The sequence below is a fragment of the Cheilinus undulatus genome, linkage group 1 (genome assembly GCF_018320785.1).
Source record: "Cheilinus undulatus linkage group 1, ASM1832078v1, whole genome shotgun sequence".
Taxonomy (NCBI): Eukaryota; Metazoa; Chordata; class Actinopteri; order Labriformes; family Labridae; genus Cheilinus; species Cheilinus undulatus.
The window spans coordinates 54,010,470-54,034,722 of NC_054865.1; the positions used below are offsets into that span (position 1 = coordinate 54,010,470).

Below are 24,253 nucleotides of genomic sequence, written 5' to 3' on the forward strand. Positions count from 1 at the left end.
TTACCATAGCCACATACAGTATTTTGGGTTGTTCTGGATTCAAACTAAAGACATAACTTTGCGGAATCCTCCTTATTTTTACATTAACCACTGAAAGCATAACAGTGTTAAGAGAATGACTTCCACAGTAAAAAGAGCAGTTTTGAAACTGCAAACCAAATAAAGAGTCTTGACATGGCCTGTAATGCTTAAACACCTTTATTGTGCCCAATCTGAACATACTCCACAACTGTAAGTAGCAGCAAACTTGGCAGACCACAATGAGGTAGACTTTCAAAACTCTAAAAAGCAGCTGGGCTAAAAAGGGACAACAAGCTCAGCATGACAAACTTAATGGATAAAGAAACGACACTTTGTCTTTGGCACACAGCTTATTATGCATCGATGTTCAACGGGAACTGGAAGGCAAAATGGGATAAGAAAGCGTGAAATCGGTTTTGGGGGTCTACTCAAGCTCTGGATAGGTTAATTTATCATCAGCGTAGTGGAAGTTCTTACATTCAACAGGAAACAAGCAGCTGTTCTAACATAGGCGTGTCCCCCTGCTGATGTACAAAAGTGATTAAAAACCACTGCCACCTTTCCAATCGTGCAAATTAAAAAGTGCAAAAATCAAAACTATGTACAATCAGATGCTCATTCACTCTATTCTAGTCTCAACAGGCTCCATTGGTTTACTTGAGAAAAAATGGACCACCAGTTGATTTATCCAGTACTACTGCTACACACATTTAATATAACTGGACCAATAAAGCAAGTTAAAGAAGTACGTCTGTGCCCATTCTGTTGAAATCTGGAGGGCAAAATTAAAAAGAAAATAAACCGCCACAGAAAAATGTATGAGAAAAAAAATAAAAAGGGGGGGTTTTCCCATAAACAGCCGCCTGGTAGAATTCTGTTCAAAATTTTCATGTCATGACTTAAAACCGTTTGTGTACAAATTAGTAAAAAACTGCGTAAAAATGTCTGAAATGCGACTGGTTAAATGAAGCCCAACATTCAACTCCCAAAAGTAAGAAACGCCAGTTGGCCTGCACAGGAAAAAACGGACGCCAACTGGGGGTAGGGGCAAAAATAAAAATTTAAAGGCACTGTATGGCATTTGCCAATGAACGGCAATGAGACTTGCGTGATTGCTCTTCACTATGCAACACATGTAAACAAAAAGAAAAAAGAAATGGCATTTTCATCCACTTCTTACCCTTAGGGCTGACTTCCATCTCTGTCTGGCCACAAGTCTGGGAAAATGCATAAGTGTGAAGGGCCCCTTGTTTCTCCCAACAAGGTCACTGTGCATAGTGCCACTGTGAACAACAGCAAAAATGTAGCAAGTGCAAAAAGTGAACATTTTCTACAGTGATATCCCCAGTGCCTGGTGGATGCCTAGGAGTCCTCGTACTGAGGACGTCCGGCACACGTGCTCTCCTCTTGGCAGGCATCCTCGCCCCGTACTGCGGGGCTCTTCCTTTGGCCCTTCAGAGCGATCGGGTCCGTCTGCTCTAGCTGGAGTCCCGGCTCTTCTGGTTACGCATAAGGGGCCGGTGGTTGCTCAAGATGTCCATGGAGTGCTGCCAGTGCCAGCAGGAGCGGCAGTAGTACTTGAAGCAGGCCTGAGGGGGGAGCAACACAGCGTTACACAGACGCCACACGTTTTAAAACAATACAATCTTATTTCAAAGAGAAAAGTTAAATGAACTGAGGTCTTCAGTCATTAACCAAAAGCTGCTACATGTGAAAGAACTCCATCTACAGTTGTCCAAGATTCCCTTCAGATACTTTTAATACCATGTGATTTTTAGTGACTTTATAAATTATATTTGATAGTAATCAGGGATGTCCTGATCCTGATCACATGTATCTGAGCTGATACTAAGCATTTTTAATTGATCGGCGATCAGCAAATTGATCCAATCAGCCCAGCCAATCATTTACGTCAGCTGCTGTAAATTGAGCACATGGGACTCTGTATCGGCAGATATTCAATATTAAAAACTGGATCGGGATGGGAGGCCAAAAATGATGATTGGGACAACCCTAGTAATAAGTACCAAAAATAAAAGAATTTTAATAACTTCAAACTAGTGATGTACCAACGCATCGGCGGAACATAAGATGTCTGTTGGGCTTGTGAATGCTCATCAGCAAAAAATGCAATTGCACCGATGGCAGAAGATGATGCATGTCAAACATGGAAAACAGATAAATTGGAAGTGCATGCTATTGAGAGAGAAAATGCAACAAATATTGCAAAAGTGAAGACAGACAATGGTTTTACAAGTTTTTGCTGCATCACCTTTCAGCTGTCTGTCCAGATCAGGAGAGCTAGCAACACATGGCATCTTTAAAGTTTCCTTTTTTTAGGCAACATCACACTGCTCCCGTTACCAGCTGGCGTCTGCAGTTTGTACAGGTTAAAAGAAAGACTGCTAACTATGATCTTCCTGCCACTTAAACTGCACAGCAGTTAGTTTGAAAACTTTCACACTTCTCTCTCCATTTGAACAGCTGACAAGAGAAGTCAGCACCTTGGATTAGTCGGCTGCTGAGGTGATCCTCTCAGTTAGAGCCCCTGAAATGTCTGTTTACACTGAGACAGCTACTGATCATGGTCACATGATCACAACAAAGACTACTTTATTAGAGGTAGTTTGGATCAGACTGTTTGTTCGCATCTTTTCCAATTGCTCTGATCAAATCCTGATATAAGGACTTTTAGTTTGATGAAGATGTTGAAGCCCACAAACGAAACTTGAAGCACAACTGACTGGCATGCTCGCCACCTGTGCTGCAAAAGACTGCTTCTCAAATCCCAAAATATCATTTTCTATAATTCATTTTTAAATAATAAAAGGATTAAAAACTGTTTTTAAGACCGTTTGTTGAGGTTGATTTGAAAAAAAAAAGTAGTAATTTATTTCAGGCTGAATAGGCTATGCTGCAGTTATTTCAAAAAAGGATATTTTATTGTAAAATTAGATTAAATAAACAGTTGTATTGTGGATTTCTATGGCTGAATTTTTCTCTATAAAGCAATAATAACTAGAATGAAACTGTTAAAAAAATATTCACTTGACTAGATAAACTGTAATGAAAAACCACCTGTATCTGACAAAATATTTATAACAATTGTATTGGCCCCGATTTTCACACTGCATCACCAGTTAACTTCATTCTGTTTCTTAAATTGTTATCTTGATTATGGCTGCTTCATTATGTCAAAAAGTACAAGTTATAAGTTACAGCGATCTTAATATGAAATCTATTAGTAATATTGTTTATTTTGATTAGCCACATCACATGACGAATTGCATTCAAAAATCTAAAAGCATTCTAGCATTCTTTTAAATGCTGTTCAACAAAATTTCTGTGACCTAAAGCTTGTTTTAAATGCAGATAAAACAAAAGTCATGCTCTTATCAAATGCTAAATCCAAGCAGTTGAGCTGGCCATCGATCTCCACTTCTCAGGGTTCACAGATAGTTTGTTTCATTTTATTGATGATTCCATGTCTTTTACTCCTCACATTCAGCAATTGGTTAAGAGGTTAAAGCTGAAACTGGGTTTTTATTTCAGTATCAAATCCTGTCTCTCTTTTGAGTCTAAGAAAAGACTGGTTGCTGCCACTTTTATGTCAGTGTTGGACTATGGAGACGTTTTGTACATGCATGCTTCGTCTCAGAGCTTACATGCTCTAGACACCGTGTATCATGGAGCTCTGAGGTTCATCACAAACTCTAAATCTCACTCATCATTGTTTTTGTATGAACGTGTGGGTTGGTCTTCTTTGTCTTCACACAGACTTAAACACTGGTATATTCTTATCTATAAAGCTATTCTTGGTCTTCTACCTTCTGACCTACATTAGTCTGAAGACCTCTGGAACTTATCTCCGATTTCAGGATCTTTTCCTACCGTCTGTCCCCAGGGTCAGAACTGAACTGGGTAAAAAGGCCTTTAAATTTGCCTCCCCCTTTGCCTGGAATGACTTACAGAAAGACCTAAAACTTAGTGAACTGGTCTCACTGGAAGCTTTTAAGAGGAGGTTGATTGACTTGGAGGCAGTCAGATCTGTCTGCAAATGTTTTGAATGATGTGTTTGATCACAGCTGCTTTTAACAATTACTTGCTGCTTTCTTACTGTTGTTCGATATTTTACTTATATGTTCACTCATTGTTTGTAACTTTGACTGTGCTGCTGCTATCTTGGCCTGGACACTCTTGAAAAAGAGATTTTTAATCTCAATGAGGTTATTCTCCTGGTTAAATAAAAAAAAAATAAAAATAGATACTTTGAGGAAGTAAATAAAAATAATCAAGTGAAATTACTCATGAAAAAGACAAAGAGGACAAATTATCACTGGCGTCTGATGAACACTTGTGCTGTCCCTGAGTTTTTTCTTGTGTGGTAAAGGTTTTAGCACTATATTCCACCACAAGGTTAAAACAGCCTGCAGCACAGTAAATGTATATCCAGTTTTCTTACTTTCATGACTGTGGGAAGCAAAAATTGTGATACAAAGAGAGAAAGAAAAAGTGACACACTGCCGCCAAAAAAAACAACAACAAAAAAAAAAAAAGCTTTAAATCATTTCACTGATAAAACCCTAAAAAAGGCCCATGTATGCTTTTCTTATCAAAAGACCAATGTATAAACTACTTAACTGCTTTATCATGGTTTCGGTCAGTATTTGCAAATCTAATTTTGCAGCCTCAGAACAGATAAAGCCTTGTGCCTCCGTAAGATCTTTGGTGCCCCCCAAGGGGATCCAGGACCAAAGGTTGGGAACCACTGATCTAAGCACCAACAGTTCTAATGAATCCACCACTGCAACAATCACAAAGACTTATTCAGACATGACTTTCCACTGACCTGGTCTCTGCAGAAGAAAGGCCCGGGTTGGCGAAGGCAAACTTGACACATGGAGTCTTCAAGGTAAGGGTCGATCTGGACCTGAAGGAAAAGCCATGACTGGGTTACTCAAATACTGAAAGCAAAAAACAGGCCTTCGACAGCAAACTACTGTAGTACATGCTGATCTGATTGCAAACCACCGTTGAGAGACGAGTTCACTGAAACAGGCATCAAAGGATTCATGCTGTACAGATAAATTTGTGCACCATTGACATTTTTTCACGTTTGCTTATCTGATTGTATTTGAGCCTAAAGCAGAGTGTCCAGTTAGATATCTAGCCAGTGAAATACAAAGGCAGAGACACTACTGAGTCATTACAGAAGTTTACAAGCCATCATCTTACCTTCTTTGTAAACTTGGGGGTTTTGATCTCCACAAATGCTGCACACACAGCCTTCAGGTAACTGCGCTGATTGTTAAAAGTGACTCTTCCAGAGCCTGAACAAAACAAAGTTAACAGTTCAGTTCGCATCAAATGACTGGCTTATATAAAATTCATATTTTTCATGATCCAGTTCAATAAACTCAATATTCACAACATAAATATGGGAATATTGAAAAGAAGACTCTGGACTAGCACTCTGCTTGATGCAATGGTCCCACTTATTCATGAAAGTTATGCATAAATTTATACATTTAACTTTGAACTACAAACAAATACATACAACCAAATGATCTCATTTTTAATTAATTTATAAACCAACTATTTCTGGTTGGTTTTTCCGACGTTTGTCAAGCATGGAAATCGGATCTATATATGTATGTATGCTGTCAGAGAAAAAAACCTTTATATATGAAAAACAATGACAGTGGTCTGACAAGTTTCTGCTGAATGCACCCTCCATCTGGCTGTCCAGACCAGAGCAGTACACAGCGTTTTTGATCAGGATATAGCCAAATAATCTGATTTTAAACGTTAAGACTTTTATTGACATAGGTTGGAGTCTTTAAGACTCTCTTCATACGTTTTAATAGTTCAGTACATGTTATTGCAGATGGGACAAAAATATGACAAAGACAATGCTGGTAGTATGTCCTATTGTAGTAGGACAGAAGAAATACCGATACCATAAGGTAGCTGAAAGGAAGGTTTTTAACTTCAGCAGGCTAAAAGTAGTTTTACCACAAACTAGAAGTACCCATTTACAAGTGATTCAAGCTAAAAAGTAGAACAGAATACCTTTGGCTTTGTAGAAAACAAAGAGCCATTTCAGGAAAACGATAATACTCTTAATTTATACATTTTACATTTTTCAGGATGTCTTGTTCTAATGATGTCTTAGGTTTCTCAGTTCTGATGGTGTCATGGAATATCAATACTTATATGATTTCTTTGGATTTTTAGTTCTAATAATGTCTCATGCTGGCTCAGTAATAATGTTGTTTGGGTTAAACATGCAGCCTGGGGTTTGATCTTGTTTAGGTTCCCTTATCTTGAGTGTTCTCTTGTGTTAATGTTTTGCTGTCATTTTCTCTTTTTGGGTTTTGCTGCTTTGTTTTTCTGCATGTCAAAGCACTTTGTAAACCCTTGTTTTTAAAAGTGCTATATAAATAAAGTTATTATTATTATTATTATTATTATTATTATTATAACCCTCCTGCATCCCTTAAATCAGTGCCTGTGTCCATATGGTAAAAAATACAAAAATAATGAAAAATAAAGTTACCGAAGTTACCACATTAATGAAGTTGAAGAAGAGCAGATAAGTGCTGGTCTCAGCCGGTTTTGATGGAAAATCCCGAGACCAGCCAGTCTAAGAGAGTAAAAATGCTCAAGTCCGAGACAAGACCAAGATACTCAAAATGTGGTCTTGACACCAGCCTCAAGACCAACACCATTTTCTAGTATTACAACACTACCCATTAAATACACATTTTTTGAATACACTACCAGTGCAATTTGATTTATTCTTATTTTTCATTTCTTGGTGGTAAAATCCCTTCAAAATTTTATTTCTTATCACTAGTTACTACTACTTCTATAATAAACTAGGTGGTGACATTTTCTCATATAATTTAAATCCGCCACTGAGAGGCCATGTCAACATTTTTACATCAAAGTTTATCACACACTGCAGGCCAATTCAATATATATCTAGAACAAAAATGATTTGGGTGTATTCTAAGGATGTCAGTGTGTGGTGTGAATGTGTAAATTGAGGATACAGTTTATGAAAAAAAAATCACCACCTAGTGAAAAACAAACAAAATAAAGACCTGAAGGGATTCTAACACCAAGGAATGAAAAAAAAAATCAAACTGCAATGGCAGTGTATTCAAAAAATGTTTTTAATGGGAGTCAATGGGGTAAAAAAACATACCCTTGGGGACAAAGGTGTGATTATTATTTTAATACCAGTGTATCAAAGGCTTTTAGTTTTTTTCTCCTGAAATACCAAAATTCATCCCAAAATACACACCTTCCACAAATTTTAGGCCATACGAATAAACACAACCAAAGTTATCCACAAAGAAAAACGGTCTAAAAGTATAAAAAATACCCTTAGGGACACAGGAGGGTTAAATCCTACAACCTCTTAAGATTACAATAAAAATAAAAGCCAAACATAAGGCCTTACAGTCCCATTAAAGACTTTTTAAAAAAACCTTACTTTGGCACACACTTTCATGCTTTTTAGGAGTCTGTTATTTACAATATGAATTAGAAACTGATTTACTTTCAGAGTGAACATAGATCTTATTCCATGCAAAAGATGTCCAAGTTGCCTGAACTTGCTGCCGCAACACTTCCCTTTTGCATGCATCTTCTTGAAAAGTCAGAAATCTGAGCCAAAGCCTCACCTATGGGATACTTGTGTTTGTCCGTGTCGATGCCAGCGTACATGACTCCTCCAAACAGGTCGTTCATGATGCTGGCAAGCGCCTCAGCGTTCAGCATGCCGTGCAGCGCACCAACAAACACCGTCTTACTGGGATCCAAACGCTGAGCAGGACAGCGCACATAGTTACTGTCAGAGATCACCCAGGGGATCACCTGCACCTGTTCACAGGAAAAGGATAACTTCAGTTAAGCCCTTGTCATTTGTTCATATCTCCATTCTGAACTCTGCACTGAAAGTCCAACTCCCAAAGACGATACAATGACCATCTTTTATCATCATAACTTCTTTTAAACTCTATAAAAAAGTTCTTGTCATTTCAGCCCGGTCCTATGCAGGTAATTATGAGGTTAAATACATGAGTGATTCATGATATGAATTGGTTTATTTTAAATTTAACACCCATTTTTTCTAGATTTAAATAATTTCTGGATGTGCAAATACAGCTCATTGTGTAAAACTCAGCATTTTGAATCAATCTTATTTCTTAAACTTTCAGTAACACTACTTTGACTTTTCTTTAAGTTAGGACCAGTTATCGACATATTCCTACTATAAATAATAAACAAGTTAGGCATAAATACTTTATATCCCTACAGTCTGACTATAGCCAAGGTCCATATTAATTCTTTTGTTCCAGTCACTAAAAGACTTTAAAAAGCTTAAGTTAAAGTGCTAAACCAGAGTATATAAAGAAAATCTGGCACATTTTAAATCACTTTCAGTATATTTTAAGAATGTGCATGTTGTGTGCAGATTAATGCCGGCCTTACACCAGTGAACTTTGCTAAAACTCTAAAAAGAACAACATCTTGGACCCCGTTACATCTAAAGACAATCTGTCGGCAAGCTGTTGAGTTTTAAGTCTCAGACTAAGATTTTGCAAAGACTGTGGGTCACCAACTATAAAGCTTGAATACGAATCATTTTAAGATTTCCCATCATGTATCTGGTGGAAATTCACAACAATTTTTGAGCAGGGAACAAGGTGTTGAAGGATATAGAGATCACATTTGAGTTAATATCTAACAATTTGATGTTTTTAAATCATTTTCATCGAGTACAAACAAAAAGAAAGTTGACAATGAAGCATGTTACTGCAACAACCAAGGAACTATCCCGGAAACACTTCAGAATAAAAGTACTTTATGAAAAACATCATCTAACCACAGAAAAAACACTGATCTGACTTTTACTTTGAAAATTCCGGTGGAGGTTTACTGTACCCATCATGTCGGTCTGGAATGAATCGACAAACAAGGCACACAAACACAGGTGCAGAGATCTGACTGCAGCTCTGAGTAGAAAATATTTTCAATCTCTTAAGTTCTGAGTGGACTTTTAGCGGCTCTAGAATGATCTACACTCACACTCATATTTTGAAGACTGAAGTGAATTAACTTGCACAACACTGGCTCGCAGTAGTTGTGGACAATAGTCACTGAGAAACAATTTACATACAACCATACTTAAGACAATATCAAACATGTACTATTTAAAAAAAAACAAAAAAAAACCCTTTAATTTTGCTAAATGTATTAATCCACTTTTAATACTTTAAGACCCTGCATGCACCCTACAAACCCCACAGTGTGACTGAACATTAGAAGCAGTTGAGTAAAACTCTTTATAGTTTTAAATAAAATAAAGGACTACCCCTTTAGCTGAAGCAACATGCAAAATGACTAAAAAGGTAACGTGATAATCACTTTAGAGTTCCACTTAAAAGCTGGAGGTAGAAAATTTTTAATACAGAGTTATTTACTCTATAAAGAGAGAATCAATAACCCAATAGTTTGTGTACTTCCATATGTCTACGTCTTATAAAACTATGGCTTCACATTTTATTAATGGTTTATAAAATCTGACATTTAAATATTGGCCAGTAATGGTAATAAAGTGTTATACCCTTCTTTGGTTAAGTACATTTAAAATGATTTTACTAAAAGTTTACAACTGGTTTGCATTTTCATTTGCTACTCACATCCTTGCATCTCATTCGGCGGCTCGACATCTTGAAGTAGTACTCCCGGTTGTCCTCAGGGTGAAACGGGTCCTGGGAGCAGGCATGGAGCAGCGCACGCACAGACTTCTCGTTCTCAAACACCAGATAAACATAGCCTAAAACACAGCAGAGTACTTCAGGACGCAGGAAAAATATGACACCACACTGTAATTCAGGTGGTAATTTAGAATGAATTTACCATCTAAAGGAAGAGTGGAGATTTTTTCTAAATTACGGTGCCCTTACATCTTTATTTCATTTGTTTAAAAGTGGTATTTGACAATGCAATAATATACATTTACTGGCTTGAATCTCTTAAATTAGTACAAACAAGTTGCAGAAAATCAGTGATTTTCTTGTGATCAATTTTAAGTAGTTCTGTTGAAAAAAGAAAAAGGCTGACATGCAATCCTCCATTAGGAAAGTCAATGACACTAAAAGGCACTCTACAGAAATTTACTTTGCCATATGGCCTGGTATATCTAAAAAGCCAAGCAAAAATCCGTCCCAACCTGCTACATGTCTAATGCACAGAGATATTAAGAGTGCTCCATGCATCTACCACCAGAATTTAAAGCTATGCTTAAGCTCCACCATCACCGCTCAAAAGTTGCTCTAATGAACTCACCAGAATCCCGGTGCTCACCACAGTGCTCCCTGAAACCATGAGGAAATAAAAAAATGCCTACCAGCTTGTTGTTACCTTTGGCCACATTACCTTTCGGAGGACAGCGAGGGTGTTTTCCATCCTTACCAGGCCACTCCACAGTCAACGGGCCGTACCCACTGAAGGTGTTGATCAGGCCGGCTGAAATAAGAGGAAGTGACAAATCTACGCTTAAGATTTCTTAGGTAGAGTAGAGCTGGTATTTCAGTTTCTATTTCACATCACGAGTTCTAACCAAATATTTTGACAGAATAGATCATTAAGATGTTTAATTTTTTTTTTCACTCCAGGCCAGGTGGGTAGAAAACGTAACACTTCTAAAAACCAAGGAGACAGACACTAAGACAGCTTCCACTCATTTCAAAAATTCAAAGCCCCAAACTCATACCAAACCACAAAACCACACTTGCTGTTTGTAAATAATGACTTCCCACAACGACAGACACAAGACCTCAGAAACGGATGTTCCAAATGTATAAGACAATATTTTATCTAACTGGTTAAATAACACTAAACATTTGCTGAACCAATTATTTTTATTCAAACTGATTCAAAGTGGAAAAATCATTAAAGGCTTTACTGTTGAGAATGCTGTGAGAGCGCCGGTGTTATGATTTTACTAGTGACCCATGTTAATTGGCGACTCTTCAGCTTAAAGTGTCGGTGACTGTTTTAGTTACAACATTGTTAAAACAGTTTCTGTTATGTCCAATATATGCTTAAGGGACATTAATTGGAAAAACTAAACACAGGGGCTCTTCAACTTTTTAATATCTGTTAGTAACAGATGCATTCATATGGTCACCAGTTAACATGGTCACTCATTAAACTCTAACACCAATCACTGATGTAAAAGATGATAGATCCTGTTTTTATTGTCCATGCCGGATATTCACTCTGTGTGAACATGTCTGTGTGATTTGAATTCAGGCATAGAACAGTTCTTGAAGCAGGCTACATTACTCTAATTTAGCACAATAAGAAATTAAGTCGAGTAGGGCTTCCTCTTACCTGTGCCTCTAGAATCCACAGTACATCTTAAAACTTTTTATCAAAACAGGCCAGGCAGAATAACTCAACACTCCATAGATGGTGCAGGCACTTTTTAGTGTGTCAGTCACAACATATTAAACTTTACCAACAGTAAGAGCTATTGCTGCCAATGCTAACAGCACAGCTCCTCCTGCAACATCTGTCTGAGATGGCCCACAGAGAAAAATACTTTGAGCAGGTCTGGTTTAAAATACAGATGTAATGAAGTACATTTAAACATCTAGATTCTTTGATATTTAGAATTGATTCAGAATCCTTGAAATTAATAAATGCAATTTTAATATGAATGGATTTTTTCCAGCACCTCTAGAGCTCACTATATCATTTATTACAATTCATTGTTGAATTTTCCTCAGGAATAATCAAGTATCTAATCATCCATCTGTCTGTCATGAGTGACACTACAGATATTGTCCTGTGACATGCTCTGAACCCTGATTGATGGGCAGGGTTACCAGGTCTGGGTGACAAATCTAGCCCCATGGCCAATAAAAACTAGCCAAAAGCTGAAATTCAACATCTAGTAAAACCAGCCAGTAAAAGCTCTGCAACACCACCACCTTTGGATATTAAATACACAAGACATCAAAAATGGGTCCACTCAACCCACAGACAAAAAAAATTTGCCAGCCGCAGTGTGTGTAAAAAGTAGCCCAATTCTGCTGGAAAACAGTGGACCTGGCAAGCCTGTTGATCGAGGATGAGGGTGATATTTACAGATAGAAAATTGCACGATGCAATTATAAAAATAACTAAAAACTTCACAGCGTGCTAATAAATAAACACTTTAATTTTAGGTGGACTTTCCCCATTTGGCTGTACTGCAGCAATATCACAAATGACTTATGCATGTTTTTATTTTTCGAATAGCCAACAATGGCCAGAAAAAAAAAAACAAACAAAAAAAAACATTGTGGGAGCTTTTTGTTATAAGATCACAATAGTGCAAACTTTTAATACAGAGTTAGTATAACTAAATCTTTAGTCAGGGTCACATATCAGACTTAGCTTGGTGACAGTCTAACAATTTCTCCTTGCAGGACGGCTAAACTTTTATAATGCACACACAGACTAAAGAAGAGCCTGTTCTGAGTCAGAGCTACAGTGAGCATCTACAAAGTCAGCAGCTCTTACCTTCAGTAATGTCCCAAGGCACACCACCAAGAAAGACTTTGCAGGAGTACAGAGGATCTTTGTTGTTTCTGGGTGGTAGCTGACCGCTCCAGGTGAACGTGGCCTCATTCACAGCTAAAAAAATTTTTTAAAAAATATCCATCATATCCCCCTTAATTAGAAATTCAAAAAGTGCATACCACTAAGATTTTACCTGCAGCCTGTCTGTGCAGACGGGCCTCCCGCTCAATACTGAACACATCATCCGATTGGTCGAGCACGTCGGCACCAGGCCATGGAGAGCCAGTACGCCAGCGACGGGAAATAACCGAGGAAGCAGGGCTGGCACTGGATGGTGGGGTCAGGGGAGAGCTGGAGTCCTGGGGGTCCAGATGAGAGCCAAGTCGTAGGAGATCCTTCTGCATGTTTGACGCCAAGTAGGGCAGGGGAGGAGAAATCCGCAAATTTGACTGCAGGAACAGAAACATCAAGAAACACACCTGAGACACGGGAAGATTATCTGAGAACTATTTATATTTTTGAGTGTATACAACTCTTAAATCACAAATAAAACTTCAAAAATAACTTTTTCTCTCATTCTTTTGTAGCTTTTAATAATGTAAATTTCCCTGTTGTGGGGATAAGTGTCAGGTAGCTGTCAGTGCTCTACTGCATGAACACAATAGTTACTCCATTGATCCAAAGGTAAAGTGGGCATGAAAGCTTTGCTAAAATTTGCTGCCAAAGCTGCAGACATCAATGCTACTCCTGTTGCACAGATTTTAAAGCACCACCTGCAAGATATGGATTTAGTTTTCACTTAAAGATGAGCTTGGACTTTCAGTGGGCCACAAATAAGCATTGCTAACATACATCAACACTGCTCATTTTATGCAAGTCACAAAACTTGAATAGGCCAATTCTGTTTTACAAAGTCTGAAGAGTCAGCACCCAGATATGTACTTTTTGGGTCATTTTAATTTCTGGGTGAGGCAATGCTTCAAACACAAAAAAACCCATTTAGACTTATGGTCTTCAGTGTTCAATTTTCTTCAGACTACATAAAGCTACCATTCGTTTTTCTGCTATATTTGTTTGCCATCACGGTATCTACAAGACATCAGGGATGTCTTGTCAGATATATTTAGTCTTCAATACTACCCATCTTAAAAGCCCTCCAACAACCCAACACAGCACAAACACGGTATGCCTTACCAGCACATCACAGAGGTGGTCCGAACCAGAGCTGAATCCACTGGTCTCTGAGTCTTCAGGGCTACTGGAGCGAGAGTCCAAGAAGGAGCTGGAGTCCAGACGGTTTGCTATGCGAGCCATGCTGGGGAACTTCTCCAAGAAGTCAGCCGTCATGCTCATGGACTCAGGTGGCAGGTAGGCTTGGGGCTTCCCCAGGATGCTACTGAAAGGACTGTTCAGTATACCTAGCACTGAAGAAACATGACAATTACACCATTTACAACCTGATTGGTTCATACTTCCTGTGTCCGGATTTATATTTCACATTTTTGCATTCACAGCAACTGATTGTGGTGTTAATAAAAGACACACACTATTTTAGTAGAGGCTGTTAGCTAGGGATTCAACTAAATAGTCTGCGCAACTTCCCTGCATCACTACACTATCGGATCCCAGTACAAGGACCGCTATTTTGATGATGATGTAAAAGCAAGACAATATTGCTTGACGCACAACTGACTTGAAAGCTCGCCACCAGAAACTAGGTCAGGCAATGGTAGGGTTGGTATCATTTGGGTTTTTTCCGATACCGGTGCTAAAATCGATACTGGAACCAAAATGGTGCCCGAATTGATACCTTAAGGAGGAAAAATTGCTAATAGTCAATAGCAATAAAAATACTTGTATAATTGCAAAGGCATTTGCAATCATAAAATACACTTAAAAAAAACAGTAATACCATTAAAAAAAATCCTTTCCCCAACTCTGATAAATTGTGCTTCTCGCAAATGACTCTACCCTCTTTGCTAAATTTTTGAATTAGTTTAAGAGTCTTTTAAATGTGTTCGTCCTTCTAGAATTGCAAATGTCACTTGACAATTTTAATTACGCATACGTCAATATTAATTTGTTCCATTTCATTTCAGTATTTCTACCTAGGTTTAAATCATGAAGTTAATTATAATACATGATCTGTTTGAGTGGACAAACTTAATTTGCCAACCACACAAATCAGAGCCCCGGCCCCCTATCCAAAAGGTCTATATCCACCCCTGCTCTGCAACTACTGACTGCACATTTTCTACTGATAGGAGCTGCCAAAATCCATGTTTTGATTTGGTTCGGTAGGTATCAAACATAGGACTTGGTGATTATGGTAAAAATCAAAATCATGACTAATTGAACTTTTTACCTCGATAATGTTTCATGTACAATAACTATTCCCCCCAATCCCTGACTGTTTGTGCTGTAAATATTTGTATAATTTTAAAACAAATAACTGAAAGGAACATGCAGATTAAGAATGGTTATTTATCGGAACCAAATGCACATCAGCTAAAATTTTTTTTTAAGTCACAATTCCCTTGAAAAATAGAAAAAAAACAACCAAACAAGTGGCATTTCTTGCTTAAAAAAAAAAAAAAGATATACCAATGTATAAAAATTAGAAAATAACTGCTGCTCACGCTGTTCAGTCTGCTCGGGGTTTGAGTTTTAGCACACTGGATGGGACAGTGTCATGTGACTACTTCTACTTTTGGGTTTCTGACAGGCTACATGCCTTCTGACACCTGGTTTCTTATCACATGACTATGCAGTCAGGAGTGTATTTGAAGGGGGTTATGCATTAGTAGAGAGGATTATAAAGAAATTGAAATGGGTGACAGGGCAGGTTTATGTCGGTTAGAGGCTCCAACTGTCTGTTCTGATTATTTTTCAATTAATTGCCCAGCCCTAATCAGACGTGTTGACACTGGACTTCAGTACTCATCCCGAGGCACCGGGGCTGTTTCACTTCCTGGATAAAAGGAGAAAGACTGAGCTGCAACAAAGTAGGGATGCTGATCTTTCTAGAGAAAACACGCATCTAACCCAAAGTAGACTTTGAGGTAGGCCTCTGGGCCTAAGGGCATCTGACAGAGGTAGACTCCAAAGTAGAGTTGGGTGCTATACCAGCATCTTAGTTCGAATTGGGCTATAAGGTAGGGCTGGGCATATTTGTTAAATCACTTTTTAAACAAGATAAAAGGGTTAACCCTCTGAGGCCTGAGCTATTTTTAAACCATTGTGTCTCATCTGGACCTTTTTTCTTTAATAGCTTGTAAAACATCAACCTGTCAAGCACAGTCAAGATCTGAACATCCCTTTGTTCAGGACAACCTAGGCTTTGAGGATATGTGAGCTGCAGTAATGTCACTTGAATTTTAACAAAACGGGACTATTATGACTATGTATGAATATACTTATTCTCTCACCTCTTGGGAGTGAAAAAGTGAATCATTCTGTGAAAAAAAGTCAAAAATATATTTTTACAAAAGCACTGAGCTTTTGGGAATTTTAGTCATTATTTAAAGCAGTTCCTGTCTCTCTCTTGCCATTAATAGTCACAGCCCAGTCGCAATGCATTCTGGGATAGAAACTGACAACATGGCAACAGTATTAGCCACTAGCCACAGGGTCAATTGAGAAATGGATTATAAATGGATAAAACGATATCCAGTACCACAGTTAGTGGTATGGATGGCCCCGAAAAGTCAGCAAAGTTCCAGGCTTGCTGGAAAATGTTCTGTGGGAGCTACAAAGGCTTGGATAGCATCATTAGAACTGAATAACGGAGGGCTTTCAGAGGAAAAAAAACAAGCTATGATTTATGGCTCAAAAGTTGTATGACTGAGTGACCTGTGTCTCTTGTCATACGACAATGACGGTCTAAGAGGGTTGAACAGGTTTTTTTCTATAACAATATAGTTCACATTGATTCAGATTTTTAAAAAATTAGGGATTTCTTTCAGACTAAAAAAGCTCTGCTCCAGTTATTTTCAAAAAAGAATCTTTCATTGTGAACCAAGTTGAAATAAAAAGTTGTATTATGGATTTCCATGGCAGAATGAGTCATCTCTAGAGTAATAAAGTTATACTGTTGTTCAACAATAAAGATAATATTATTCCCTGGCTTAGATGATACTTTAACAATTACAAAAATCAAAAGGCTAATAAAGCATCAGTATTTGCCAAATTGTTCAATATAAGTGATACAGTTGCCCTGATTTTCACATCGGTGCACCACTACTTTGAACCACAGGTACGACTCTACTTTTGTTAACCCAGCTTTATTTGCTCATCCAGTTGCAGAAAAAGACTGCCACATGGGCAAACCAAAAAACAGCAAAGGAAAGAAATGAGTGTGATAAATCTACAGGGCCATATTGATTTGTGTGAGATTTTATTCTAGTTTTAAAATGTGCATGTAAACGAGGGTACTTTATATGGAAGCTAGCTGCCAAGCGCTCCCTAAAATACAGGAGCCGGTCGATCGAAGCACTTTCAGTTTTAAATTTGATGTTTTGAGTTTGTCTCCTTTCAAATCAATCTGAAACAAACTTGTCAAAGTCTGTCTTCAATGAGATTACTCAACATCCAACACCTTCCCCAAACAAAGTCCAGTGAGCAACAATTCCTCAAGCATTAACAAGCATCTCCCTCCCTCTCGATAACCAAGTGACTCAGCTGTCAGCACTGACAGATATGAACAGTGCGGCCTGTTAACGGTCAACACGAGGCTTGTGGGGTTATCCAGCTGTAGGCCACATTCATCGCACCGTCCAAGTTTGGGTAGCTCTAAATCACAATCTTCAGTTAGTGGATGTACAGTGATAAAACTGTAGGGCCACAAATGGGTCACAACAAGTGGGGCATCGTTATTGTGGGTGGTACGGCAGCAGACAGATGCTCATCTCTTTACTGCAGCTGAAATCTCAACCTTGAAACCTTCATATTTCACAATATGTAGGTCTGTTTGTCTACATTCCTGTTTGTATCCTCAAACCTGTTCACTCAGCCTAAAAATAGCATCCTAACATGATCAACAGGTTATTACATATTTAGAAAACAACTTATTGAATTAAAAACACTACATCCTTAAGATTTATATGAAACACATTCAGCCTTACTGGGTTGTTTATATGCCTGCTTGATTTCTACAGATGCTGCAAAGCAAAACTGCTACATCATCCTCCCTTGTGACGCTACAGCTTGTTCCCACACAGACTGCTGTTAATGTCAAACCCAGCACTTGTATCAGCGTAAATTAGAGCAACACGAACCAGGGCACACAATCCCAAAGATGTTAAAATGTGTGCTGTAATCAATCCAGATCAATAAGGTCATTGAAAGGGCTGCTAAACTTTGGAAAACAACAACCACCCAGCACAATCTGGAACATCATGTGGTACTAAATATTAACGAAAGTCAGAGTCTTTGCCAAACAAAATTAGGTAAACATATGGAGCACTTACTGGAGGGTGAGCTGGTATGGACCTGGGAAGAAGAGGCGTGCGACTCCGTATCCGGGCTACTCCAGGGTCTGTCCCAGCCAGACAACCGGAGGGACTGCAGGCCCAGGCCCAGGTCTGTGACACCCGGCGGGCCCCTGGATGACGGCATCTCCTGGGAGCCGGGCATGCTTCCACAGTTGGGGAAGAGCATCCTCCTGCTGCCCACCGCAGCCAGCTCCGACTCTTTTTGGTTCAAGATCCAGTTCAGAGATGTAGAAAAAGAGAAAGGAGAGGAAGTGTTAGACAGCTGACAAGAACATTTGTTTGAGTCTACATTACACAGCAAAGACGATGAATAAGCTTAGTCAGAGCTTCGGTTTAAGAGAAATCATTAAAAAACAACTTTTCTCCTCATCTCATCTCCCCGTACCCTGGCTGACGGGGGAGCTAACCTGCTGCCTCTGTGCTCGGTGAAACTGCCATGCATCTCCGTCCGCATCACTGACCCACCTAGCAGCATGTGACATGGCTGCTGATGCACTCGCACACCCCTGCTAATGACATCAGCTCTCCCCCACCTCCCTGCTGGCTTGCCTAACAACTGTGTAATGAAAAATTCCTGTCGGAGCTATTGGCTTGTTGATAGAAGTACTCCCCTCTCTGGTGGGCACAGCACGTCTCCGAATCGGTGGGAAGACAGCTGCCAGTGCTGCCCGTGTTACTGCTTACTCTGTCTGGTCTTGTTTCCTGAACGAGCTGACAGAGAGGCAAGAGGGAGGGGAGGGGGGAGACTAGGGGCAGAGCTACAGAGGCATGGTGGGAGGCAGCATGGGAGATGGGAGTGAATGACTCAGCAGACTCGATTTTAAAACAACTTTAAACTCAAGAAAGCTAAATTAACTGAACTTAAATCATTATTGTCACTACAGTTTTATGCGTCTGACTGATTTATGTACAAAAACACCAAGAGTGGAGAAAAAGGCACTCAGAGCCTGACTGTACTGGCTGTAGCAGAAGCAGCTGACTGATCAGATGTTGAGGACGGAGCGGTTTGCAAAGCCAGCTCCTCCCTTCCCTCTCCAGGCCTGGAAAGCATCCAGCTGCCGGCTACAGCCCTGATTCAGCACAACACGGCAGGGTGTTAGGGCAGAGAGGCCACAGCAAAAGTTTCATTCAGCTAGCATCAAGATGCAGCTAGATGTATCACAACTATTTATAACAAGTGTTCCGTGACATCCATGTCATGGCAAGTAAAACTTGCATCATATATAATAAAATGCATATAGATTCTCTCCGCTAAAGACAAGTGTGGACTTGCTCAGAACAAATTAACAGTTCAAGGACACCACGCAGGCACTCTGCTGAGTTTAAATCTTGGCAAATCTCACTCTTGGGATAAAAAAAAGAAACACTTAGAAGTGCTGCAATGCTGCAGAACAGCGATGCAGCATGAATCAGCTGTTGGCACCAGAATTTTAATGACAAAGTAAAGATGGCACCATTGGCAGAGAAAGTCAGAGACCCCAGTGGTGATAAGGATGCGAGGTTCCCCCTTTAATTAATTGGTTGAAGTTGCATAGTGGTATTGTAAAGTAAACGGGATCATTTCATCAGATTCTGTGTTAAACTTGGAGCTACAATTAAAACTAAACTATATAGCTTCAGGGAGCTCAGACAGACTCCAGCCTAGTCCACAGATAGGAGGGCATTTTTGTAAATCAAAGTTTTCTTTGTGTTTTGGACTTTTGTCACATGCATGATATAGGATAAATGTATGGCATGAGGTTAAGAATTATATAGATATATTGAAGCTGAACAGTTTGAAGAGAATCTAATTGAGATTATTTTTCCAGTTTTGTAATTGGGATATAAGATACCAATTTTTTAAAGTTCCACATCTTGTGCATTTTGAACCAACACAAGCAATAAATCATTCTATATTCTAACCAGCACAATATTAAATAGATTAAACCAAAAAAACCTTAAAAATGCAACTGGAATAATCTTAAATGAAATTTTGATCCAAGAAAAATTAAAGAAAAACAAAGGATTCTGTCAAGGATGCATTATATTGGATTTTTGCTGATATGCTCATATTTACAGATTTATTTTAGCCGATACCAATAGATATAGATATTTAAATATGCGTTTTGGACAAGAATTTTCAGTCCTTTTGGACACACTTTGATGATGACAATTGAAACAAACTTTAGCCCTTTAAAAAAACAAAGTTTGAAGAATGAGGATAAATTAAAGTCCTCAAATGATATAGGTCTGTTGGTTCAGCCTAAATCTTCAATTTATTAGTATATATGGACAAATGCCAGCATATGCTGAAACACACAGGCAAAATATCAGACGTTACTATCAGTAAAAGTTTTGATATCTTCCGATACCAGACCAATAATATCAGGCATCCCTAATTTTTGTAAACTGTTCTAAAAAGAATTGACACCTAGATGTTTGCATATTGGGACATATATCTGCCGGTGCAGCAAAAAATATACTAAACTGGTATTCTGACACATTTCATGTTGAATATTGCACATTTAGCCATTTGAAAATCACAACAGACCATATTACAATTTAACTTAAATTTTAAATAATTTCCCAGCCCTAGAATATTTCTTATTATTTGTCCCAGTTAAGCCCAATACGGGGGAATAACTCATTTAAGCTGAGCAGGAAAGATTGTAGATTCCAAATATGGGCAAGAAAAGGACTGAGTAAAATATCTGACCATTTTAAAGATGCTTTAACGATATTTAAGGACATCTGTGACATACAGTATATCAAGGAAAAATGTATTTAAATATTTAAAAGTGAGAAGTTTCAACTACTAACTATTCTCTCTTTCAGCCTTGAAATAAATTATGATCATTGTAAAGCAATGGTTTGATCTCAATATACGCAGGGCTTAAGGGTCAATCCTATTTCTACCCTTTTCCCTTGAAACAGAGTGGTAAGGGGTAGGGGGTGAAACTTTCCTTTTCACAATATGACAAGCTGAGCAGAGGCAGACAATCACTCCAACGCTGTGCGTAATAACAGTGCGTAATTGGAACGGCTGCACAGCTGATTCAATGAAAGCAAACGGAGCTTTTAAACTTACGTTTCACTGTGAAGCTTCGGTGCATTCACATCCTTCACTGGATGTGAATGCACAAAAATCAAGGGGAAGGGCTAAGATAAGGGCTAAGGGGTAGAAATGGGATTGACCCCAAGTCTGGTTTGCATGAAACCTTAGTACCCAAACAGGAGAAATGGAAGTTAAACATAAAAGAACATTGAATGAAACAAGATCTGTGAGAAGGCTCCAACAAAAACTGCCAACACTAATTTCAAGCTTTTTCCAGTATCATTAAATAAAACTCTGTTTACAATTACATTAATTAAATATTAATATCCCTTAAACATGCTTTAAATGCAAAGATTTTCAAGCAGCATGTATACATTGCATTTGGGAATGTGTTGAAATCCCGTGTAATTACTGTAAAAAGTGGACATACAATATACAAAGTTAAAAGAGGATAAGAACAGTAGGCCTCACTTCTTCTGAGATTTGTTGCGCTCAGAGCAGCCATCTGCATATTTCATGAGCATTATGGAATTAAATCATGTTTAGAGGTAAAAAAGGTCATTATTTTCAGATCTGTCTGTTTTAATAATTTAAGCTACTACTATCTACAAGGTAGATCAAAAAGAAACCTGAAGCTTGATTATCTTTTCTCAAAGGTTTTAGCTTTAGTAGGGACACATTTGGAAGACAAAATATTAGGAAACTGAAGAGACAAAGAAGAGATCATCTTGCATTAATTTGGTAGGACTGTTCATCTTACGGTTCACACTGGTGTCTTTACAGTAGTATATGCCAAAACAGACCCACTGTCCATCAGGAAACACAATGTTTAGTTATTCTACTTATCAAGTCCTACTAAACCCAAAAAAAGTAGGAGATATCAAAACTGCATTCCAGATGCAGTAAAAACTTGGGTCTCTTGAGGTTTATGTAGGTTGACACTTTTATATTTTTAAACTGGCCTGCATCTTTTAAAGCTACATATACACTCGAATGCATACGAAATTTAATCCAAGGTCCGATGTTGATGAGAAACTGAAAAAATATGGTCAATGGCTTATAATTTTGCCGTAAAGTCATCTAATTATGAGGACTCTTATGTGTTGAAAAATGCCCAATGTCCATGGTGCAGCATCTTATCAAGAGCATTTGTTTCCATTTCCTTTCTTGTAATGAATTTATAACTTTGACTTTTGGATGGTTGGACCTCAATGTGATATTCAGCTTGTGAAATGAGGCATCATCTTTTTTTTAGATTCAGGTAGGTTTTCAGGTAGGACAGAGTCTGAAACTAGGGAGATAAGAGGAGGGGATGAAATGCAGCAAAAGAGCTACAGGCAGGATTCAAACCCCAGCAATGCACTTAGTGGAAGAGGAGCTCTCTACATGGGGGGTCTCTTGGCTACCAGCAGTCTGTCATTTACATTATCTGACCTTTTATCTACATAATAAATCCACTACAACAAAGTCAACATTCAGTGTTTTCTTCACCCCACCACCTCATTTTATAGTTTGTTTTTATTTTTTGACAGTACTTATCAGCAGCATGTTGCACCAAGATGCTCAAATATCAAAGTACTGCATGCCAGGTAGTGTGGATATCAAACAGTGCTCAACTCAAAGTATGCCCATTTCACAGGAAATATTCAATTTTCAGTAAAAGCGTAAAGTAATTTAAAAGCAACCACCAGGATGGGCCCCACATACTACATTGTGTAGTCTCAATGGGGTCAAGTTCAGTGATATTTTGGTTTGAGATAACTCAGTATTTCTAAATCCTGCAGCCCTGTGCATAAGTTCAAAATACCCTAAAGTAACAACCTAAATGCTTGGCAGGCTGGTCAACCTGCAGCCATGTGCACTTGTTCAAACAGCCCCAAATTAACTTAACATGGATGTTGTGTAACCTGCTCACCCTGCTGTATAATGAGAAATAATTAGAGGTTTACCACACAGCAGGTCTGGCTTTCCCTTGGTGTTGTTAGGTGTGGTGCACACACCAGTGAAATCCAGAGCATTACCCAGCATGGTGTTCATCCTGCGGAAGATGTCCGCGTTGCTGCAGGTGGACAAGGCCGGAGACTCGGTGTCCGGGCTGTCCGGCCTGCGGGGGTCGTTTCTCTGCAGAAGGAAACCGGTTGAGAAGTTAATTTTAACCTGCATCAATGCAAAAAAAAAGTCAATTCAAAGTAGGGACCACTTCAGCAAAGTGAAGGTTAATTTTATCAGTTATTTAGCAGTTTAAGAGCGCTCATTTGGGTAGGAATTAACATATCAGAGTCCTGAGGAGACGTCGATGCTAATTTCGTGTCACACAGAAGGTCAAGAGATAACGGTAGACGTGGCCCAAACTTAATTTAATTCACTAATTTACTTTCGTTTCTAACTCACCAAGGAAAACGCCATGATGTGGACTGACAGCCTGAGAGAAATGTCACAATATTAACCGCTTCGTGCAATAAAAGGTCATATTTATGAAGTCTGCTAGCCAGCTAATTAGTCTTAATTTCGTGAACGTGTGCTAGACGAATGACGCTGCCTCGAGGCCTGCAGACTGTCCACGTGCACAGCATCAGACAACACACCGCCACAATAAGAGTCACGTGACGTGCCAGTGTACATCAAGACCTTACGAATAAAATGAATTACATAAATACACCGTAACTAAACAATTTAACACGAAATTATTTCCATATTGTCTGCATTTTATCAGTACTTATATTGTGCACTTTTATAAAACAATTATAATATATATTCATTACAACATGGTATAATATTGTCCAAAGTTACAAACATTGCAGCAGTCAGAACTTTGGGAAATTTAATACTACTTTTTGCCTTTATTCTTTTTTCAACATGTAGTACAGCTCTTTTCATTCACTTAGTATACTGCAGATAGATAGATAGATAGATAGATAGATAGATAGATAGATAGATAGATAGATAGACAGATAGATAGATAGATGAAAATAATCTAAAACTGAGTACACATTTGAAATAAATAAATTTATAAAGTTCTAGTCCTGTAGGGCTTCAGTCCTCAATTACAATCCTTTTTTAACCTGTTGTTACTGTAAAACAATTATCTAGCACATATAGTCAAATGCTGTACAAA

At 38.5% G+C, this 24,253-nt stretch overlaps 1 protein-coding gene across 2 annotated transcripts; it reads right to left on the minus strand.

The window, feature by feature from the left end:
• Positions 1-182: 182 nt before the first annotated feature.
• Positions 183-23,677, minus strand: cpeb1b (cytoplasmic polyadenylation element binding protein 1b). 2 transcript variants are annotated; one of them, XM_041788007.1, is made up of 12 exons: positions 23,530-23,677; positions 23,160-23,259; positions 18,081-18,302; positions 13,807-14,036; positions 12,806-13,061; positions 12,613-12,726; positions 10,462-10,566; positions 9,738-9,874; positions 7,716-7,914; positions 5,257-5,351; positions 4,871-4,951; positions 183-1,610 (listed from the first exon to the last, which is right to left on the minus strand). In XM_041788007.1, exons 1-12 carry the CDS (start codon positions 23,542-23,544, stop codon positions 1,500-1,502), a joined length of 1,665 nt encoding a protein of 554 aa, XP_041643941.1. In that variant the 5' UTR covers positions 23,545-23,677; the 3' UTR covers positions 183-1,499. The 2 variants fall into 2 exon arrangements, with proteins under 2 accessions (XP_041643941.1, XP_041643933.1); XM_041787999.1 differs by having other exon boundaries at positions 23,088-23,259.
• Positions 23,678-24,253: the final 576 nt, after the last annotated feature.

Coding starts and splice junctions, on each gene's coding strand:
- cpeb1b (XM_041787999.1), bottom strand. Junction 10,567..12,612: donor GCCTTGGGACATTACTGAAG/GTAAGAGCTGCT, acceptor CTCTTATTTCAG/CCGGCCTGATCAACACCTTC. Junction 1,611..4,870: donor CTTTCTTCTGCAGAGACCAG/GTCAGTGGAAAG, acceptor CTCCCCCCTCAG/GCCTGCTTCAAGTACTACTG.